The sequence below is a fragment of the Bos mutus genome, chromosome X (assembly GCF_027580195.1).
Source record: "Bos mutus isolate GX-2022 chromosome X, NWIPB_WYAK_1.1, whole genome shotgun sequence".
NCBI classification, from domain to species: Eukaryota; Metazoa; Chordata; class Mammalia; order Artiodactyla; family Bovidae; genus Bos; species Bos mutus.
Window position 1 is genome coordinate 34,608,250 of NC_091646.1, and position 14,029 is coordinate 34,622,278.

General features: G+C 40.8%; 1 protein-coding gene across 1 annotated transcript; it reads right to left on the reverse strand.

The window, feature by feature from the left end:
• Nucleotides 1-11,680: 11,680 nt before the first annotated feature.
• On the reverse strand, nucleotides 11,681-13,330 carry TMSB15B (thymosin beta 15B). Its single transcript, XM_005900004.3, is given in 3 exon segments — nucleotides 11,681-11,886; nucleotides 13,229-13,253; nucleotides 13,256-13,330. Coding segments are annotated over 3 exon segments (138 nt in total). The 3' UTR covers nucleotides 11,681-11,848.
• Nucleotides 13,331-14,029: the final 699 nt, after the last annotated feature.

Consider the following 14,029-nt stretch of genomic DNA (forward strand, 5'->3'; position numbering starts at 1 on the left):
GGGATTCAGCAAAAACAGTTCTAAGAGGAAAGCTTATAGCCATACAAACCTAACTCAAGAACCAAGGAACATCTCAAATAAACAACCTAACCAACCATCTAAAGGAATTAGAAAAATAACAAACCAAGCCCAAGGTCAGCACAAGGAAGGAAATAATAAAGATCAGAGAGGAAATCAATAAAATAGAGACAAGACAGAAATAGTAATTTGAAAGGAGCCTGGGTCAGACCCAGTAAGAGGCAGTGGTCAAGACCATCCCCAAGAAAAAGAAATGCAAAATGGCAAAATGGTTGTCTGATGAGGCCTTACAAATAGCTGAGAAAAGAAGAGAAGCTAAAGGTAAAGGAGAAAAGGAAAGGATGCAGAGTTCTAAATAATAGCAAGGAGAGATAAGAAAGCCTTCCTCAGTGATCAATGCAAAGAAATTGAGGAAAACAATAGAATGGGATAGACTAGAGATCTCTTCAAGAAAATTACAGATACAAAAGGAATATTTCATGCAAAGATGGGTACAATAAAGGACAGAAAGCACATGGATCTACCGGAAGCAGAAGATATTAAGAAGAGGTGGCAAGAATACACAGAAGAACTATGCAAAAAAGATGTTCATGACCCAGATAATCACGATGGTGTGATCACTCACTAGAGCCAGACATCCTGGAGTGTGAAATCAAGTGGGCCTTAGGAAGCATCACTACAAACAAAGCTAGGGGAGGTGATGGAATTCCAGTTGAACTATTTCAAATCCCAAAAGATAATGCTTTGAAAGTGCTGCACTCAATATGCCAGCAAATCTTGAAAACTTAGCAGTGGCCACAGGACTGGAAAAGGTCAGTTTTCATTCCAATCCCAAAGAAAGGCAATGCCAAAGAATGCTCAAACTACCACACAATAGAACTCATCTCACATGCTAGCAAAGATATGCCCAAAATTCTCGAAGGCGGGTTTCAGCAGTCCATGAACTGTGAACTTCCAGATGTTCAAGCTGATTTTAGAAAAGGCAGAGGAACCAGAGATCAAATTGCCAACATCCACTGGATCATGGAAAAAGCAAGAGAGTTCCAGAAAAACATCTACTTCTGCTTTTTTGACTATGCCAAAGCCTTTGACTATTGTGGATCACAACAAACTGGAAAATTCTGAAAGAGATGGGAATACCAGACCCCTCACCTGCCTCCTGAGAAATCTATATGCAGGTCAAGAAGCAACAGTTAGAACTGGACATGGAAAAACAGACTGGTTCCAAATTGGGAAAGGAGTACATCAAGGCTGTATATTGCCACCCTGCTTATTTAACATGTATGCAGAGTACATCATGGGAAATGCCAGGCTGGATGAAGCACAAGCTAGAATCAAGATTGCCAGGAGAAATATCAATAACCTCAGATATGCAAATGACACCAATCTTATGGCAGAAAACAAAGAGGAACTAAAAAGCTTCTTGTGAAAGTGAAAGAGGAGAGTGAAAAAGTTGGCTTGAAACTCAGCATCCAGAAAACTAAGATCATGGCATCTGGTCCCATCACCTGATGGTAAATAGATGAGGAAACAATGGAAACAGTGAGAGACTTGTTTTCCTGGGCTCCAAAATCACTGCAGATTGTGCAGCCATGAAATTAAAAAATACTTGCTCCTTGGAAGGAAAGCTCTGACCAACCTGGACAACATATTAAAAAGCAGAGACATTGCTTTGCCAACAAATATCCATCTAGTCAAACTATGGTCTTTCCAGTAGTCATGTATGGATCTGAGAGTTGGACTATAAAGAAAGCTGATCACCGAAGAATTGGTGCTTTTGAACTGTGATGATGGAGAAGACCCTTGAGAGTCCCTTGGACTGCAAGGAGATTAAACCAATCAATCCTAAAGGAAATCAGTCCTGAATATTCATTGGAAGGACTGATGCTAAAGCTGAAGCTTCAATATTTTGGCCACCTTATGTGAAGAACTGACTCACTGGGAAAGACCCTGATTCTGGGAAAAATTGAAGGCAGAAGGAGAAGGGGATGATAGAGGATGAGATGGTTGGATGGCATCACCGACTCAATGGACATGAGTTTGAGCAAGACAGGGGAGTTGGTGATGGACAGAAAAACCTGGCATGCTGCAATCCATGGGGTCACAAAGAATCAGACATGACTGAGTGACTGAACTGACTGACCTTGGAGTGTATCCTGGAGAGGTAGGAGAAAACTGTAACTAATTCTGGGAACATAGATATTGTAATAGCCATTTTGGAAAACTTTTTCTACCACATGGTCACTGGTGCTGGCAAGTGTCATTCTGACATCTTCCCCCTAGCATATAAGCCTCAGGGCTGAGCCTTGCTCCTGACCACAAGCCTATAGGCACCAGGATTGAATGTCTCACAGCAGGTAACTGGCCAGGCAGAGACACAGGCCCATCCACCAGCATCCAGTGTGCCTTATGATGCCCTGAGCCCACAGGTGCCACTGGACACAAGCCTGTCCACCAGAGTGCCTAGGATCTGTCCCACACATGAGAGCACAGGCACTAGACCTGGGACACCCAGGGTCCTGCAGCCAGAGCCCCAGGACCCAGCTCTGCCCACCATGGAGCTGCTAGTAGCCCTAGGAACAGCCTGGGCCTCAGTCCCACCCACCAGCAGGTCAGCACCAGCTCTGAGATACCTTGGACTCCTCAGCCAGCTGTGCCAGGACCCAGCCCCACTCACCAGTGAACCAGTGTTAGTTTTTGGATACACTAGAGGTTGCAGCCAGCTCTATTGGGAAAGGGCTCCATCCAACAGAAGGTGGAAACTAGATCTAGGCTGCTTTTGGATCCTGTCCAGCAGCTGCTTGAAAATCTTTGTCTGTGAGACAGCCCCAAGGGCTTGTCATTGAACAGTTGTTGATGTGCCATGGATGAGATGCACATTCAGGGTTGCTGTCCAATCTGGGTTACCAAAATTGTTACCAAACCAAACTTGGGTCTGCAAGCCTGCACACAGTTAAGCCAATCTACTGACCCCAGGTTGTGGCAAAGGGAAGTCCACCATTAATGGCAAGCATCAAGCAAGGAGCATGGACAGCTAATACTCAAAAGATCTGAACTCTCTAGTGGCCTTCAGGGAAAAGTTTTTAAAGAGAGTGAGGGAGAGGGTTGCGGGGTGTGTGACCAGCTCATGGACATTCTTCTGATTGGTTGGTGATGAAGTATAATCAACTTTCTAGTTCCAAGCGGTTTGGGGTCTACATGCTTGTGGTCAGCATAGAGTTAGCTTCTTTCACCTGATGGGGGTTTTAGTATTTGCAAAACAGCTCAAAGTATATGGCTCAGAATATTATCTATAGCCCCTCGGGAGAAACTGAAGGTCCTTGATTTCAGGTAATGGCCAAACTATTATTATTTTGTCTTGCTTGAGTGTTTTCCTTTGCCTCTGTACTCTCTGACTTCTCTGATTAAGCTTTACTCTTTGGAATTCAGGGAAGATATAGCATGCTAAACTTTTTCTGCAAACAAGAGGCAAGTGGAAGACATATGGGGATGGGGTCTGTCCCAGGAAGGCCACATAGTGTCCTGCTCAGTTACAGTAATGTGTAATGATACTATTAATGGGCTCATTGGTCCTCAGTCGGAGCTCGTGAATATGATGAGCTACCAGACTGATTCCAAACTGCTCTGGAAATACCAGAACTTTATGCACCCTCTTTGCTCAGGCATTGCCCCCTTTATGCCTGCTCTATTCTGAAAAGCTCCCTGTAGTATCCTACCCTGGCTCATACAGGTCTCCACTGAAGGTAAAATCCTGTATGTGTTTGGTATCTACAAAGGGGTTTTATACTTTTTAGGATGAGCTCCCATAGAAATGGGAGATTACAAATCAATTAAAAGTAATGGGAAAATCACCACCTGCCTTTGAATTAAATAATAACTTACAGAAACACAAAAAAGCCAACAGGCTAAGAGGAAAACACAATGGAAATTAGATTATATTAACAATACCATTAATATTAATATTGAAACACTGCAAAGACAAGGTCATCTTAGTTTGTTTGTTTGTTTGTTTTTGCTGCTCACCATCTTTCTCTTAGCTTAATGCAAAGGTCAAGAGAGATGTCCCTCTTCCAGCTATGGATTCATATCATCAAATAACCATTTCTGAAAAAAAACCTCAAGGAAGCACACCCAGGTTTATCCCAGGTCACCTCCCCACACATTTTGGGACAATGTCTGTGGCTCACAGGCTGTAGGACCCTCATTGGCTGTTCCACTAGACACTGGTGCTTGAGCTACTCTCATTGGGCACTCTTGTTATCCTATGATACATAATTGTAGGTCACAAAATTTTTCTTTTAAATGTGGTGAGAAATAGTAGGTAAAAAATTAGAATTTGGTAAGTCTGAACATACCAATAATGGAGTATGGAATACTAACTTCATAATTCAGGGATCTGGAGAAGTAAACTGATATTTTTGTACTATTTTTGGTTTCTCATTTATGTATATTAGATAATTTTGAATATGGGGTATGTTGAAAGAAGTTTGATTGTGGTAACTTTGACTTTTCTTATCAGTTTCTTCATTTTACTTTTTTTTCACTTCCCACATAAAAACTTCTGGATTACTGTACCCTATCTCCTAGATAGTTAGATAATAAAACAGGTAAATAAAACGTTTACAAAAATGATAATAACCCTAGAGATCACCAGAAATGATGAAACAGGAATTGCTTCTTGAACTTTCAAATTCAGCTATTTCTGCAATGTGTTTTGGTTTATGCTCACATTTTACAATGTTGAAAAAAGTTTGAATGGGATATGCTTGTCGAATTAAAACTATTTTCCAAGGGTAGAGCCCTTGCTCTAATTTGTATTTTCAGTAGCTAACACTGTTAGATCATGATTACTGTTTAGTAATCATGTTTAAAAAATCACTGTTTAACACTGTTAGATCATGATTACCGTTTTCCTCAGTAACCCTCTAAAGTGAATAATTACATATTCTCATTTCCCCTCCAGGTCATTACCATCAAACCCCATTTTCCCTCCCTCCCTCCTTCCTAGAGGTCATGTGTGTCACTCACCCTTGCACTTCTGTCTTCATGGCCCATATGGTGCAGTTGTAACACTGGTTTATTAATGCCTGTATTTGATTATTGGATTCACTAAATGGAAAACACACCTAGCACAATAAAACATCCTAGTTACTTTACAGGAATTCATACATAATATGTATGATAAGATATATAAGATATGAAAGCCTTCCTAAGTGAACAATTCAAGAAATAGAGGAAAACAACAGAATGGGAAAGACTAGAGATCTCTTCAAGAAAATTGGAGATATCAAGGGAATATTTCATGCAAAGATGGCACAATAAAGGACAGAAATGGTATGGATCTAATAGAAGCAGAAGGTATTAAGAAGAGATGGCAAAAATACACAGAAAAAAGTGCACAAAAAAGATCTTCATGACCCAGATAACCAAGATGGTGTGATCACTCACCTAGAGCCAGACATCTTGGAATATGAAGTAAAGTGGGCCTTACGAACAAAGCTAGTGGAGATGATGGAATTCCAGTTGAACTATTTCAAATTCTAAAAGATGATGCTGTTAAAGTGCTTCACTCAATATGCCAGCAAATCTTGAAAACTCAGCAGTGGCCACAGGACTGGAAAAGGTCAGTTTTCATTCCAATCCCAAAGAAGGGCAATGCCAAGTAATGTTCACACTATCGCACAATTGCACACATCTCACACACTAGCAAAATAATGCTCAAAATTCTCCAAGCCAGGCTTCAACAGTACATGAACCGTAAACATCCAGATGTTCAAGCTGAAATGCAATATTTGTGTGCAATTTCAAAAGCAACAGAGTGATCTTGAATCATTTTCAAAGGAAACCATTCAACACCACAGTCATCCCAGTCTATGCCCCAACCACTAACTCCAAAGAAGATGACGTTGAATGGTTCCGTAATGACATACAAGACCTCGTACAACTAACACTGAAAAAAAAAAAAAAAAAGATGTTCTTTTCATCATAGGGAACTGCAGTGCAAAAGTAGGAAGTCAAGAGATACCGGGAGTAAAAGGCAAGTTTGGCCTTGGAGTACAAAATGAGCAGGGCAAAGGCTAACAGATTTTTGCCAAGAGAATGCACTGATCATAGAAAACACTCTCTTCCAACAACACAAGAGACAACTCTAAGCATGGATATCACCAGATTGTCAATACCAAAATCAGTTTTATTATATTTTTACTGCTGAAGATTGAGAAACTCTCTACAGTCAGCCAAAACACCAGGAGCTGACTGTGGCTCAGATCATGAGCTCCTTATTCCAAAAATCAGACCTAAATTGAAGAAAGTAAGGGAAAACCACTAGACCATTCAGGTACGACCTAAATCAAATCCCTTACAATTAATACAGTAAAAGTGACAAATAGAATCAAGGGAGTAGATCTGGTAGACAGAGTGCCTGAATTATTATGGACGGAGATTCATAACATCATATAGGAAGTGTGGACCAAAACAGTCCCCACAGAAAAGAAATGAAAGAAGGCAAAAAAAAAAAAAAAGTACAAGAGGGCAAAATGCAAGACGGAAAAGACTAGAAGTGAAAGGCAAAGGAGAAAAATAAAGATATACCCATTTGAATGCAGAGTTCCAAAGAATAGCAAGGAGAGATAAGAAAGACTTCCTCAGTGATCAACGCAAAGAAATTGGGGAAAACAATAGAATGGGAAAGACTAGAGATCTCTTCAAGAAAATTAGAGATATCAATGGAATATTTCATGCAAAGATGGGTACAATAAAGGACAGAAATGGTATATGGTATGGACCTAACAGAAGCAGAAGATATTCACAAGAGGAGGCAAGAATACACAGAGGAACTGTACAAAAGAAAAGGTTTTCATGACCCAGATAACCACGATGGTGTGATCACTTACCTAGAGCCAGAAAACCTGGAGTGTGAAATCAAGAGGGCCTTAGGAAGCATTACTACAAACAAAGCTAGCAGAGGTGATGGAATTCCAACTGAGCTATTTCAAATCCTAAAAGATGATGAAGTGAAAGTGTTGCACTCAATATGCCAGCAAATTGGGCCAACTCAGCAGTGGCCACAGGACTGGAAAAGGTCAGTTTTCATTCCAATCCCAAAGAAGAGCAATGCCAAAGAACGTTCAAACTACCACACAATTGTGCTCATTTCACATGCCACCAAGGTAATGCTCAAAATTCTTCAAGCTAGGCTTCAAAATTACATGAACTGAGAACTTCCAGATGTACAAGCTGGATTTAGAAAAGGCAGAGAAATCAGAGATCAAATAGCCAACATCCATCGGACCATAGAAAAAGCAAAAGTGAAAGTCACTCAGTTTTCTCAGTTGTGTCTGACTCTTTGTGACCCCAAGGACTGTAGTCTGCCAGGCTCCTCTATGCATAGGAGTTTCCAGGCAAGAATATTGGAGTGGGTGTCCATTTCCTCCTCCAGATGATCTTTCTGATACTGGGATTGAACCCAAATTTCCCACATTGCAGGCAGATTCTTTACTGTCTGAGCCACCTGGAAGATAGAAAAAGCAAGGGGATTAAAAAAAAAAAAAAAAGCTTCTATTTGTGCATCATTGACTATGCTAAAGCCTTTGAATGTGTGGATCACAACCAACTGTGGAAAATCCTTAAAGTGATTGGAATATCAGACCATCTTAACTGCCTCCTGAGAAACCTGTATGCAGGTTGAAGAAGCAACAGTTAGAACTGGACATGGAACAATGGACTGGTTCAAAATTGGAAAAGAATAGGTCAAGGCTGTATATTGTCACCTTGATTTTCTAATTTCTGTGCAGATTACATCATGTGAAATGCCAGGCTGGATGAATCACAAACTGGGATCAAGACTGCTGGGAAAAATATCAATAAAAACAGATATGCAGGTGACATTACTCTAATGGCTGAAAATGAGGAGGAACTAAATATCCTCTTGATAAAGGTGAAAGAAGAGACTGAAAAAGCTGGCTTAAAACTCAACATTCAAAAATCTAAGATCATGGCATCTTGTCCCATCACTGTGGCAAATAGATGGGAAAACAATGAAAACAGTGAGAGACTTTATTTTCTTGGGCTCCAAAATCACTGTGGACAGTGACTGCAGCCATGAAATTAAAAGATGCATGCTCCTTGGAAGAAAAGATTTGATACAGTGTATTAAAAAGCAGAAACCTCACTTTATCAACAAAGATCAGTCTTGTCAAAGCTATAGTTTTTCCAGTAGTCATGTACAGATGTTAGATTTGGACCATAAAGAAGGCTCAGCACCAAAGAATTGATGCTTTTGAACTGTGATGCTGAAGAAAACTCTTGAGAGTCCTTTAGACTGTAAGATTAAACCAGTTAATCCTAAAGGAAATCAACACTGAATGTTCATTGGAAGGACTGATGCTGAAGCTGAAGATCCAATGCTTTGGCCACCTGATCCGAAGAGCCAGCTCATTGGTAAAGACCCTGAGCTGGGAAAGATTGAAGGCAAAAGGAGAAGGAAGTCACAAAAGATGGAGATGGTTAGATAACATCACCAACTCAATGGACATGAATTTGAGCAAAACCTAGGAGATAGTAGAGGACAGAGGAGCCTGCCATGATATAGTCCATGGGGTCAAAAGAATCAGACTTGATTTAGCAACTGAACAACAACTCTAAGCCCTGTGATTGTGTCAACTCAATGATATTTGAGCAGAAGTGATCCCCCAACCACCCGTTTTGCTTAGGAACATTTATGCTATTGAGAGACCATAGGTTTCATTTCTGTAAACCCAGTGATTATTCAAGAATGTCACCTCTTAGAAGGGAGTGGTAAGGTAATACTCAAGGTTGCAAATAGCAACAGCATAATCACCTTTAGTCAGAAAATACATGAATGTTAATAGACCACAGGCTGGATGCTTAGACACTTAAATGCTAACATGTCTAATTGGTAGGATTATAGGTGATTGGTTCTTATAAATTTCAGGTGATAAACACATCACTTTAAGGCAGCAATCTGGACTCATTTATTTATATGTATTCCTGATTGCTTCCCTGGTGGCTCAGATGGTAAAGCGACTGCCTGCAATGTGGGAGACCTGGGTTCAGTCACTGTTTCTGGAGAAGGAAATTTGTACTGGTTTGGAAAATTCTATGGATGGAGGAGTCTGGTAGGCTGCAGTCCATGGGGTAGCAAAGAGTCGGATACGATTGAGCGACTTCACATTCCTGATTATATTAGTCAGCTAGGCTTGAACAAAATACTGTAGACTAGGTGGCATAAACAACAGAAGTTCATTTTCTCACAGTTCTGGAGGATGGAAGTGCCAAAATCAAGACCTAGCAGTGTCAGTTTCTGGTGAAACCTCTCTTTCTGTCTTGCTAGTGGTCATCTTCTTGTTGGGTCCTCACATGTAGGGGAAAGATCTGGTATCTCTTTCTCTTCCTGTATGGCCACAGTCCTATCCAATTATGCCCCTGCTCCCATCTCAATTAATTACCTAAATACCCTATCTCCAGATCCAATCACACATGGGGTTCAGTTCAGTTCAGTTCAGTTCAGTCGCTCAGTCGTGTCCAACTCTTTGCAACCCCATGAATCGCAGCACACCAGGCCTCCCTGTCCATCACCATCTCCCAGAGTTCACTCAAACTCATATCCATCGAGTCAGTGATGCCATCCAGCCGTCTCGTCCTCTGTCGTCCCCTTCTCCTCCTGCCCCCAATCCCTCCCAGCATCAGTGTCTTTTCCAATGAGTCAACTCTTCGCATGAGGTGGCCAAAGTACTGGAGTTTCAGCTTTAGCATCATTCCTTCCAAAGAAATCCCAGGGCTGATCTCCTTCAGAACGGACTGGTTGGATCTCCTTGCAGTCCAAGGAACTCTCAAGAGTCTTCTCCAACACTACAGTTCAAAAGCATCAATTCTTCGGCACTCAGCTTTCTTCACAGTCCAACTCTCACATCCATACATGACCACTGGAAAAACCATAGCCTTGACTAGATGGACCTTTGTTGGCAAAGAACAATATGCTATCTAGGTTGGTCATAACTTTCCTTCCAAGGAGTAAGTGTCTTTTAATTTCATGTCTGCAGTCACCATCTGCAGTGATTTTGGAGCCCAAAAAGATAAAGTTTGACACTGTTTCCACTGTTTCCCCATCTATTTCCCATAAAGTGATGGGACCAGATGCCATGATCTTCGTTTTCTGAATGTTGAACTTTAAGTCAACTGTTTCACTCTCCTCTTTCACTTTCATCGAGAGGCTTTTTAGTTCCTCTTCACTTTCTGCCATAAGGGTGGTGTTATCTGCACATCTGAGGTTATTGATATGGGGTTAGGGCTTCAATATATTACTTTTTTGGAGGGGAGATAATTCAGAATTCAGTTCATAGCAACTGTGCTCACCAGAAACACCAAAAATACTTGGTTCATAAAACAGTGAATTCTGTTCAGGACAAGAACCAGACCAGAAGTTCTGTGCTGCAGCTCATTAACAGGTATTAGATATCTGAGCTGATGCCCAATGAAAGAAGTGATGTGCTTAGCAAAGCGGGTGTTAGCAAGAGCCTCTTGCCTCTCCCCATCCAACCCCAGCCTTTCACGTCCCCTGGCTTTAGCTGAAAAGCACTTTCCAAGAAGCAAGAAGAGTCCCCCTAAAATTCTAGCCCTTACACACCTTAGAAGATCAAATCAGACCCTTTGTTTTCATTTCTTCATTTCTGAGACAAGGGGGCTAGTGCACATGACCTCTTCTCCCAAGGCTCTCTATCTCTATGATTCCAACTTCCAGGAAGAGCACTTAGTATCCATGTAGGAGGGCACAAATGTTGAATAATATCCTGCAAACTGAGAAGGAATTTGACACCAAAAAAACAGAGGGAGCAATGCCATAAAGTGCAATTATGAAGTTCACTGTGGGTAACTTACATAAAGGAACAAAGGAGAGAGTGGACAGATAATCCAGAGACATTCACAGCTGCACTGCACACTGACCTCCAAAAAGGGTACAAGAGAATTCACAGGGGCCAAAGCCAAAAGTAGAATCTGATTACCAAGACAGAAGCACAGGTGCAGCGACTGGAATCGGGGTTCCTCCCCTCAGGGGTTTCCTGACCATTAGCTATCTATGTCAGCAAAATCCATTCTTGCAGGTTTCATATCAGATGAAGGCAAGGGCAAAAGTTGACAGGGTACTCATCTGGCTTGGACTCACTTCTTGTAAATTAGGCTAAAGCTCAATCATGTGAAAAGAGGGGAGCTTAGGACTGTGCGAATTAAGATGGAATTGACAAAATGGAGTTGATGTGGTTCAGCCACACAATCCCCAAGTCAGGACCCACGTGATCTGGACAGAAGCGGCCTCTCCCGTGTGCCAAATCTGCTACAATAGCTTTCCTGCACTCATTTTATTTTGCTGAAAAGTACCCTTGTGTACTTTCATTCCTTAGAAGACCACCAGAAATGAACCACAGGAGCCCATGATAAACATATTGGTTATATTTTTTATTTTACTGCTTCATTAGAAATGAAAATAAATTGTGAGAAGATGCAAAACCATGCAACCTAAGGATTATAAAGCAATAGAGGAATCATTGTAGAAAGTTAAAAGCAGCTTATCCTATGGGGGAGTTCAAACTACACACAAAGATCATCAATTGTGAGATTATTGACAGCATCTGCCTGCTGGAATTTATGCACCAATGGAACTTTTAAGATGAGGGACATTTGGCTACCCCTGACCTCTTAGCCAGGGGTTATGGGTGAGAAGACATCAGAAGATACCTAAAATCTCTACAAAGATTTGCCAAAAGCAAGACACTCAAGCAATGCTGAAATTTGCTCTTGCAAGGAGGTCCCCATTTTATGATGTCTGAGCACACTCTTTCTCCTGCTGGATAGCTGGGGGAAAAACAAACACACAAAAACACACACAAATTATTATGAGGGTATTTTCCCAAGATTAAGTTCAATTTCTTCCAAAAGAGCTCATTGCCAAATCACTGAGGCTGCCATAAGAAAGAAAGTGTTAGTTGCTCAGTGGTGTTCAACTCTGCAATCCCATGACCTGTAGCTCTCCAGGCTCTTCTGTCCATGGGATTTCCCAGGCAAGAATACTGGAGTGGATTGCCATTTCCTTCTCCAGGGATCTTCCCAAACCAGGGATCGAACCTGAGTCTCCCCATTGCAGGCGGATTCTTTACTGTCTGAGCCACCAGGGAGGCTGCCATACCTTCTTTAAATTTAGAATGCCAAGGCACTAACCACAAATCCTCAGTGAGGTGTGTGTGTGTGTGCAATGTAATGAACAAAACGTTTGTTAGACTCAACTGTAGTTTTTTTTTTTTCCCATTTGAGAGGTAGATATATGTTGTTATTTTCATTTTTTCCACAGATTGCTCTGAGACTGAGGGAAAACCGAAGCATTTTCTTCAGAATTATCTATCACTATACAATTAGAAAGGAATGCCTTTTCAGACAATCTTGACTAACTTTGGAACTTTCAGATAAAACTATATGACAAAACGTTTCCCTTGGCTTGGAGTTTCTCCAGCAGGCTATAAGTGAGGGCCCAAATTGATCCCCTGATCCCTGGGAAACGTGAGTATTCCCAATATCTAAACTGATCATCTCACCTCATCTTGTCATCAGGTAGAGAAGGCCAAAGCCATAGTTTGCATGGCTCATTAGGGATGAGATAAAAGTCCTAAAACACTAGACACAGAAAAATGACAAATAGCCAAAATTGACAAAAATCCTTATATTTCTAATGTTATTTCCAATATTCTAAGATTGGTCTTAATGTGGTTTTTAATAATGTTCCAATAAAAATCAGTTTTTGTATTCCTCAATACTACTAAGGCCAATTATGCAAGGACTACTTATATAAGCAACATAAAAAGGCAACAATTTGCTATTTTCTAATTTTACATTGGGCTTCCCTCGTGGCTTAGAAGGTAAAGAATCCATCTGCAGCGCAGTAAGCATGGGTTTGGTCCCTGGGTTGGGAAGATACCCACTCCAGTATTCTTGCCTGGAGAAGTCCACAGATAGGGAAGCCTATTGAGCTACAGTGCATGGGGTTACAAAGAGTCAATCACGACTGAACAACTAAAGCAATATTACATTAAATAATTGGTACCCTATTGTTTACTTTGTGGCAAAATTTACTAGAATCATGCATTTATCAAACCTATTAATTTTTACCATTGTTTGTCTCAAATAGAAAGTCCCCATGACTTACTTTCCTTTGAGGGAAGAGTGTTTTTTTTTCTTTAGTATTAGTTTTCTTCAGTTTGGACCTGTCAAACTTCTCCACTTCAGACAAGTCTGGCTTATCACTCATCTTGACGAAAAGACTGGAAAAAAAAAAAAAAAAAGCTAAAAAAACTTACCTGATAGAACGATTGTCATACTAAGGAGTAAGAGCCAAAATTCTCACATTTAATGTCAATATGTATTTTACCTGCTGATTTTCAAAAGGCAAACGGCAACAGATCTTAGAAGAGTCATGTTTTTATTAGAATTTTATTCTGCATCATTATCCCATTTCTGAAGACAGTAAATGCCATTGGATCAAGTGCACTAGTAACAAAGATGTTTTAGAAGCCAGGAGCCAATATGTCTGACTCTTAAAATCACAGCAAAAGTAAAATGGAGGTGATAGAAAGACATGTACAGATAGGGACAGAAGAAAAAATAAGGACTGGGTTTAACCAACTAATGAATTTGTAACAGGAGATAGCACTATTTGAGTACCTTCACTTTGTATTCAATTGCTTTGAAAGGGGGGCATTTTTCTTGGGGGGTTAGGGACCAGCACACAAAAGTAGCATCAATTGGACTAGTTTCTTTCTATTTCATCTGCCCAAAGACAAGAGACTAAGGGGCTACAATAAGAGGAGGGATTAAATCCAGTCAAAACTAATTACATGTCTCACAATAGCCCCTTGTGGGACTGGTTTGTAAGTGCTGTAAGATGGAACGGCTAATTATGATCAAACCAGGAAATGCCGCAGAATGGGGTAAACCAAACAGAGCTGAT